Consider the following 8791-nt stretch of genomic DNA (forward strand, 5'->3'; position numbering starts at 1 on the left):
TGATGTACCATCACAATGATGATGATGAAATATTAGATTAAGCTGGAAAAATTACATTGTGCTGCTTTAATGTAAGTAGTAATGAACATTACAAGAATAATCAGATTCTGTGGGAAACACCAATCACTGATGAAAAAAACAGGACCTTTTTTTTTCTTTTTCCCTGAGCTGTTGCTCTGATGAACTCTCATCACTCAAAGAGTCTCAGAGTAATCAACCACTGTGCAATAATAATAATAATAATAAATACAATAGGGCCTTCGCACTGTCAGTGCTCGGGCCCTAATCATTATTATAACACAATCATATGCTGTGAAAATGCCCCTTTCAATAATCATGACTACCTCATACTGCTGCACCTTTCACTTAAAAAAAAGCTGTCATTTGACTATTGCCTATTTGCAAACATTGCATGAAATTTGCAATGGGGATTAAAAAAACAAAAAACAAAAGTAAAATCTGGTAGGAAAATATCCCATGATGCATCTTTACATCAGCGTTTCTTAATATCCACGACTACTCTACTCTGTTTCCTGGTTCAACACATCTGATTCAGCCGATTGGATCGCCACATGAACCTGTTACCAAGATCAGCCAAAGGGTTTTAACTATCTGGGTCTGTGCAATTAATCTAATTTTAATTCCCAAAAATCACAAAAATGATGTAATAGGAAAAAAAACTATTACTTTGCCGCATATTCTGTATTCTGAATGAAATGTAAAGTCTGTGCAATTGTCAATGAGTGAGTGGTTCCCAAGTAATAATCAAAGTCAACTGGTGTTTGCTGACTTTTACTCTGTTGGCCTGAATCATTTTTACTTGGTCTGAAATTTAAAATTCCGGCCGGCATTTTAATATTTTTTGCCAAAATTGTTAAGTGCAACAGAGTTTTTTTTTTAATTCAGTGAATAACCCTTTTAAATAAATTCAGATATCAGTGTTGCCCAAAATAATCTTGATTATGATTCGCCCAATCCGATTCACTGAACTAAAAATACAGTTTATCATGGTCAGTTTTGAGCAGTAATATCGCTTTAACAAACATATCGGGATCCTAGAATAGAAAGGTTATTCTATTAGTAAATTCAGTTGAATGTTATTTAAAGTAGGGCTGAACGATTAATTGCATTTGCGATAATATCGCGATGTGATAAAATGAGATTTTCTAACCTCAAAGGCTGCAATTTGACCAGCCACGTGATCTGGTCACGTTGCCGGCAGGGAAAAAAAGTCAACACGTGTAACCTAAATCTACCATGTTAGGGCTCGGCCAGGCGGGGCTTTATAAATATATGGGCTTTATAAATGTATTAAATATATGAGCGCAGAGTCGGCGTGGCGAGGAGCTGCGGACAGTGGAGTCGCGCTGTGAAGCCTGATTTATGGTTCCACGTTAAATCAGCGCGTAACCTACGCCGTAGGCTATGGCGTAGGTTGCGCGGCGACGCGCGCCATGCGGTGCGCGTACCCTACGGCATAGGCTCTGCGTCGATTTAACGCGGAACCATAACTTAGCCTTAAACTACACCTGCAGCCCGTCAGCTCATCAGGAGGTTAAACAGCGGGGCTGCGAGTTGTTCATTGCTGGTTGGTTTTGTTAACTCTGAGCTTTGTTGGTTTGTTTGTTAGTTTGCTGGTGGGTTTTTTTCTCCCTGTGATTTTTGAGTTATTTGTGAAGAAGAGTTCCCTGTGAGGAAGGTTTTTTTGTTCCCTGTGGGAGTTTTTCTGTGTTTTTCTATTAAACTACCCCTCGTTTTGGCTAAAGTTTAACCTAGTTTGGTGTCGTGTGATTGGGTTCAGAGAGAACGACCCATAACACTCGTGTGTACAGACGTGTGTAGACGTGTTAAAGAGGTAAACTACAGATTTGTTTTCTTTATTGTTGTAATCTGTGCTTTAAATAAATCTGACATTGTTTATTATAAAACAGACTGATTTATTGCTTATGTAGTTGTAAAATACATGAGAACAGGACCTTGAAAAAATATCGCATATTAAATCGCAATCGCAATATTGAGGAAAACAATCGCAATTAGATTATTTTCAAAAATCGTTCAGCCCTAATTTAAAGTACACTCAAATCAATGAATGTGTATAAAACTGATGGTGATGCAGCTGCACAGTCGTCTTTGATTTGTAAACCACACACTACGGACATCCCACCAAATAGACACTGTAAAGTTTTAACCACGAGGCAACAATATGGGGAGGAGGATTTAAGTGGGGCTATAAACCCAACAGGGGGAACAGGATTTGGTGTGTCTGTCCAACAGTTAAAGCCTCAGACTGCCCGGGCTCAACAATGAGAGCATGGCTAAGGCAACCTTTAGTACTTGTGTAATAGGAAGAGGGTTCAATAAGCTTTGCTTCATACTCCTTTTCAAACAACTTTTTATTGCTATTATACTTTTATTAATTATTATTAGGAAATAAAGCATTCATTCATAATTTCACTTAGCATAACACTTATATTTTCTACAATAGTAAAAAAAAAGTTGCCATTAGTGGTTGGGGAAAAAAAAAAAAAAAAAAAAAAAAAAAAAAAAAAAAAACGATATTGTTGCGCTCTCTGTTGCAATAAATCGATAAACGGACGGCAAATATAGATATTTTATTGCAACACACACAATGGATTTACGCGGTTGTCACCGCACTATTGTTCATGCACTTTAATTTGTCCAGCTGTTCAGTGTTTACATTTACTATGCAAAATTAAGTTGCTTACTGACTATCAGTATTAGAAACAAAGCAGTGCACTGTCCTGGTTTATAGAAAACATGTTATCAATGTTCATGCACTTTAGTTTGTCCAGCTGTACAGAGTTTACATTTACAAGCCTAGAAGGCAGTGAGGAAATATACAAATGTACTTTCTTTGTACATTGTATGAAGTTCTGGCATTGAATAAATGCATAGCTACAGACGTTTTCCTTTTTATGGGTATTTTTTCTTTTTCAGTCACATATATCGTGATATATCGTTGATGAAATTTCTTACAATATATTGAATATCGTAGATATGGTGTATCGTGATATTATCGTTATCGTGAGCCAAATATGACCACAGTATTGAGTCGTGAGTTACTCGTATCGTCCCAGCCCTAGTTGCCATCCCATATTCCTGACAAAAGAGCCACTTTCAAAATTCCCATTTTAGACCATTTACCAACTAATCAACTCACAATTTTTTTTTTTAAAACCAAAGAACAATAGCTTACATCAATCTCTCCTTCATCGATCTCTCCATCGTCTTCCTCCTTCTTCTTGTCTCTGAAGGAATCTCTGCGTATTCTCTCTGGCCCCCTGGAGTCGTCGTTCCTCCTGCTCTCCCCTCCTGGTGGAGACGGTGGGAGAATGGGCTTCTTCTCCCTTTTCTTGCTGCTCTTCTCTTCCCTCTGCTCCTCCTCCTCCTCTTCTCCCTCTCCCTTTGCTTCTTCTTCATCCTCCTCGTCCTCGTGTGCGGGGATGCTGCGCTCTTCCGGGACCTCCTCGTCGTAATCCAGCTCGTGCTCGTCCAGCTCGCGAGAAACCGAGGCCGAGTCGTCCTTCATCTCCCTCGCCACCGCGGCTCTCCTCCTCTCTTCAGCTCTCCTCCGTTCTTCCTCCTCGGCTCGGCTTTTATCTTCCTCCTCCTCCTCTTCATCCTCGTCTACCTCAGCGGGCTCGCGCTCTGCTGAAATGTCATTCCTATAGTCGTATTCTTCCTCTCCGTCTTCTCCATCGCGCTCGGCGTGGCTCCTGCTCTGCTCCGGCTCTGAGTCTGGAGACTGTGGAGTGTCGATAACTCTGTCCTCCTCCTCGTCTAGCTGCTCCCCCTGTGAGCCGTCTTCATCTCCTTCCATCAGGACGATGGTCTCGTCCTCTTGTGCCATCCCTCCCGCGTCTCCGACGGTTCCCTCATCCTCTGGATCGGACACAAAGTCGGGGACCACCTCGTCCCCCAATTCGGAATCTCTTCCTTGGTTTTCCACGGCCAACTCTTGCTCTTCATCTTCTTCGCCCAAGCTTTCGTGTTCGTCCTCTTGAAGTAGCTCACTGTCGGAGATTACCCCGTCTGCATCTTCGCCGGGAGACTGCAGCAAGTCGCTGTTGGAGAAACCCTTCTCCTCTTCTTCAGGAGACTGAGGAGACTGGGTAGGGCTTTCGGGAGTATCCATAGGAGAGGATTCTGCCGGAAAAAGGAAGAAAAAAAAGACTCAAGTCAAGAACCTACCGACACTTGCACCGTATAGTATAGATATGACAACATATTTTAGCCTGTGGTCTTCATGGGGGTCATCAAACACGTTGTTTATAAAATATAAACCTGTCTAAATCATCAAACGGAAATTATTCAAATTCACTTAAAGTCCAAAAAATGATTAATAAATAATTTTCCATTGTTATGCCATGCTTTGCCGAAAGTTTAGTGTCTTGCAGAGTAATTCAATACTCTTGTAGGTCGTTGGGTGGTTAAGACATTCTTAATTTAACTGTGATGCTGATAAATGGGCTGTGCTTAAAAAACCCTGAAAACCCCAGATTTAACAATGTGCATTACATTGTTAAATGCCAATATATCTGCACATATCTGCCTGCTCTTCCGCGGACAGAACCACTCACACACATAGGCCAGCGAGTTTCCCCCGCTGGCCTACGTGTGTGAGCAGTAGCGAAGCAGCAACACTTACAGCAGGGTTCCTACTTACTGATTTTATTTCTCCTTGTAATAACTAAACTATACAGTGTGATCCACTTTTCAGGCCTTGAAAACACAACATTGAAATTCAAGCACTTTTCAAGGATTTCAAGCACCCGTAGGAACCTGAAAATCAGTAAGATGAAACATAACTAGATGTTGACAGTATGATACAATGTACATAATTGTGATAAAAAGTGGAAAAAATTATTATGAGTATATAGATTCCTGTAGATATTTTACCCCAGCGATAAAAGGTGCTTGAAGATTTTGAAAATGACTCTTGAAAGTGCTTGAATTTGACCTTGAAAAAGGTGTAGGAACCCTGGATTTTATTTCTCCTTGTAATAACTAAACTATACAGTCTGATCACAATTTTGTGAAAGACACAAGGTTATAATTTCAAGCACCTAAAACTAAAATCCAAGCACTTTTCAGGCCTTGAAAACACAACATTGAAATTCAAGCACTTTCAAAGATTTCAAATCAGTTAGATGAAACATAACTAGGTGTTTACAGCACGATACAATGTACATAATTGTGATAAAAAGCGGAAAAAATTATTATCAGTATATATATTCCTGTAGATATTTGACCCCAGCGATAAAGGTGCTTGAAGATTTTGAAAATGACCCTTGAAAGTGCTTGAGAGTGCAGGGTTCCTACACCCTTTTCAAGGTGTAGGAACCCTGGATTTTATTTCTCCTTGTAATAACTAAACTATACAGTCTGATCCCAATTCTGTGAAAGACAGTTATATTTTCAAGCACTTCAACTAAAATTCAAGCACTTTTCAGGCCTTGAAAACACAGCATTGAAATTCAATCACTTTTAAAGGATTTCAAGCCCCCGTAGGAACCCTAATCCCCGCTGCAGGACCTGCAGCAACACTTACAGCAGGGTTCCTACTTACTGATTTTATTTCTCCTTGTAATAACTAAACTATACAGTCTGATCCCAATTTTGTGAAAGACAGAGTTATAATTTCAAGCACTTTCAAGCACTTAAACTCAAATCCAAGCACTTTTCAGGGCTTGAAAACACAACATTGAAATTCAAGCACTTTCAAGGATTTCAAATCAGTAAGATGAAACATAACAAGATGTTTACAGTACGATACAATGTACATAATTGTGATAAAAAGCGGAAAAAATGATTACGAGTATATTCCTGTGGATATTAGAGATGCACCGATCGATCGGCAAACGATCGGTATCGGCCCGATAATGCACCTATCGGTTTTGATCGGAGATCGGAAAATAATAGTTCAAAGCGGGCCGATCAGATGACAATTACAACAACAAACCACAGGAAAGCTTAGGCTAGTAATCTACACTTACTCTTTGAAGATGCGTCTAAGTCGTCTCTAAGAGTCTCTAAAGGGTAAAATATTGCATATTGCCTCAGCCTGCAATAAAACAGACAATTCATGATACTTTCTCATCTCCTAATTTTGATACCTAATAATACAATGTCAGTGTTGTACATGAGACGACAATATTGACTAATTTCTGGATTTCACGCTGTGATCGGTGATTGGTAGATACTGATTTTGGACATCGGTTATCAGCCCTCAAAATCCTGATCGGTGCATCTCTAGTAGATATTTTACCCTAGCGATAAAGGTGCTTGAAGATTTTAAAAATTACCCTTGAAAGTGCTTGAAAAGTGCTTGAATTTGACCTTGAAAAAGGTGTAGGAACCCTGGATTTTATTTCTCCTTGTAATAACTAAACTATACAGTCTGATCCCAATTTTGTGAAAGACACAGGGTTATAATTTCAAGCACTTCATTTCTCCTTGTAATAACTAAACTATACAGTCTGATCCCAATTTTGTGAAAGACAAAAGAGTTATAAGAGTTATTCTGCTCCTCACAGGTGGAACAAACTTCCTGTAGACCTGAGGTCTGCTCCAACTGTAGATCCTTTAAATCAGGATAAAAACATTACCGTTTACTCAAGCGTACTCTTAAATTAAACTTACCTGCTGGACCCTTCTGCCCTTATTTTTAACAGCTTGTGCTTTTTAATATTTTACTTCTTTTCTTATCATCTTATTCTTAATTTTTTCAATCTTATTTGTTACTTACTGTCTAATTATGTCTTGCCGCTTTTAATGTCAATATAAAGCATTTTGAATTACCTTGTGTTGAATTGTGCTGTATAAATAAATTCACCTTGCCTATAATTTCAAGCACTTAAACTAAAATCCAAGCACTTTTCAGGCCTTGAAAACACAACATTGAAATTCAAGCACTTTTCAGGGATTTCAAGCCCCCGTAGGAACCCTGATCCCCGCTGCAGGAGTTGCAGCAACTCTTGCAGCCGGTAGATCAGCGTTGCAGTTCCAGCAGCTGCAGATTCTGCAGCGCTGCTTCCACCGGCTGCAAGAGTTGCTGCAGAACCACAGGCCGCTACTGGCGCCGCTAAATCCCTTCAAATTCCCCCACACGGACCACAAACGCTCCCCCGCGACCCTCAACCCCGTCCCCCGGACATACAGCACCGGCCTCGGCCCGCTGTGGCTGCTCTGCTGATCAATAAAAACCCGGAGCAGTTAACAATGTTCCCTCCCTGGAGCTAAGCTAAGGCTAACAAGCACACATCCTCATTCACCGACCCGGAGCTGCTTCTTCTAGCGCGGTGTCGGCTGGCGGTAGCAACGGGCCCCCTCCCTCTTATAGCGGCTTCCAAAGAAAACTACAGTAAATACTGATGGTTTGATTTAACCACTGTGGCGGAGGAAAAAATCAAACACCCCGCACGGAGCAGCGCGAGCGGCCATCACCTTGACGTCATCAGCAGGCGACAGAGCGAAGGGGAGGGGGGAGGGGGAAGAGCGGGAGGGGGCGGGGCCAGAGACATATTAGCTGGGAGGGAATATGTCAAAAATCATAAAGATTGTGCACTTGGTGACAAGTTTTTGATATTTGGCATGGTGGTAGTTTATGGGCTCAAATTAAAGCCATAAATATTTTGTATCTGTAAATAAACTTTGTACTTGTAGAAATGTTTTGTACTTGTAGGAATATTTTGTGCATCTGCAAAAAAAATTGGTACAAATATTTTGTGCATGTGCAAAAAAAATTGGTACTTGTAGAAATATTTTGTGCATGTGCAAAACATATTTGTACTTTTAGAAATATTTTGTGCATGTGGAAAACATATTTGTACTTGTAGAAATATTTTGTGCATGTGTAGAACATTTTTGTAGCTGTGGAATTAATTCTTCTGTGTGCAACATTGGATATACAAAGCTACAAACTTTTTTTACAAAAGCTACAAACTTTTTTTACAAAAGCTACAAACTTTTTTCCAAAAGCTACAAACTTTTTTTACAACTACGAGTTATGGCACTGTTTTGACGTGCCAAAACCATGGATGTATTATATCAGGGGTTCCCAACCTTTTTTGTGCCAAGGACCAGCAGAATTATAAACAAAAAGCTCAGGGACCGGTTGACAATTTATGTCAATTTTAATAAACATTTTAGAAAAAAACAATGCATTTTAAAGTGCAGGCTATCATCAGCGACGTTAGCTGATGTTGTGGCCTTTAAAACTTGCTTCTGCAAATCTAACTCACGTTTTTTCCTTTCGAAAAAATCCACTGGTTTGTCTTTGAGAGAAGGATGTTTTGTATTTAAGTGTCTTTGGAGCTTGGATGGCTTCATTGCTTCGTTGGCGAGCGTTTCTCCACATAAAATACATAGTGTGTTTGGCGCCTCCAAATCGCCCGTTGCAACAAATCCGTATTTTATATACATAATGTCGTACTTACGATTAAAGCTTTTGCTTTTCTTTTTGGTAGGATTTTCCACTTGTTCATCACCATTTCTTTTACTCGAACAACCAGTAAAGAAACGGCTCATGGAGGTTTGCTGAGGTCCGCTCATCTCTGCAGCTGACTGAACCTAACCTGCATACAGCACCCGTGCATTGCGCTGTTCAGTCCGGTCGGGTACCAGAACTTATTGTCCGCCAAGCCATGACAGGGCTGCCACTCAAAGAAACACATTTCGATTTATACAAGTTTTTGAAGAAATGATATGACAAAAAAATGCAAAAATTGTTTTCTTAAATTTAGTATGAGGTTGCTTTTATTATGTGGCA

The 8791-nt window shown here is 40.0% G+C and overlaps 1 protein-coding gene across 1 annotated transcript in view; it reads right to left on the reverse strand.

Moving 5' to 3' along the window:
• Window positions 1–7471, reverse strand: part of zc3h18 (zinc finger CCCH-type containing 18) — a 63890-nt gene extending 56419 nt beyond the window's left edge. The window contains exons 1-2 of the mRNA XM_061722303.1: window positions 7300–7471; window positions 3218–4167 (exon numbers count right to left, since the gene is read on the reverse strand). Coding sequence (XP_061578287.1) covers window positions 3218–4156 — 939 coding nt within the window. The 5' untranslated portion in view covers window positions 4157–4167; window positions 7300–7471. The remainder of the gene's footprint in view (window positions 1–3217; window positions 4168–7299) is intronic.
• Between the last annotated feature and the right edge of the window lie 1320 nt (window positions 7472–8791).

This window comes from Cololabis saira, chromosome 5, assembly GCF_033807715.1.
Source record: "Cololabis saira isolate AMF1-May2022 chromosome 5, fColSai1.1, whole genome shotgun sequence".
NCBI lineage: Eukaryota > Metazoa > Chordata > Actinopteri > Beloniformes > Belonidae > Cololabis > Cololabis saira.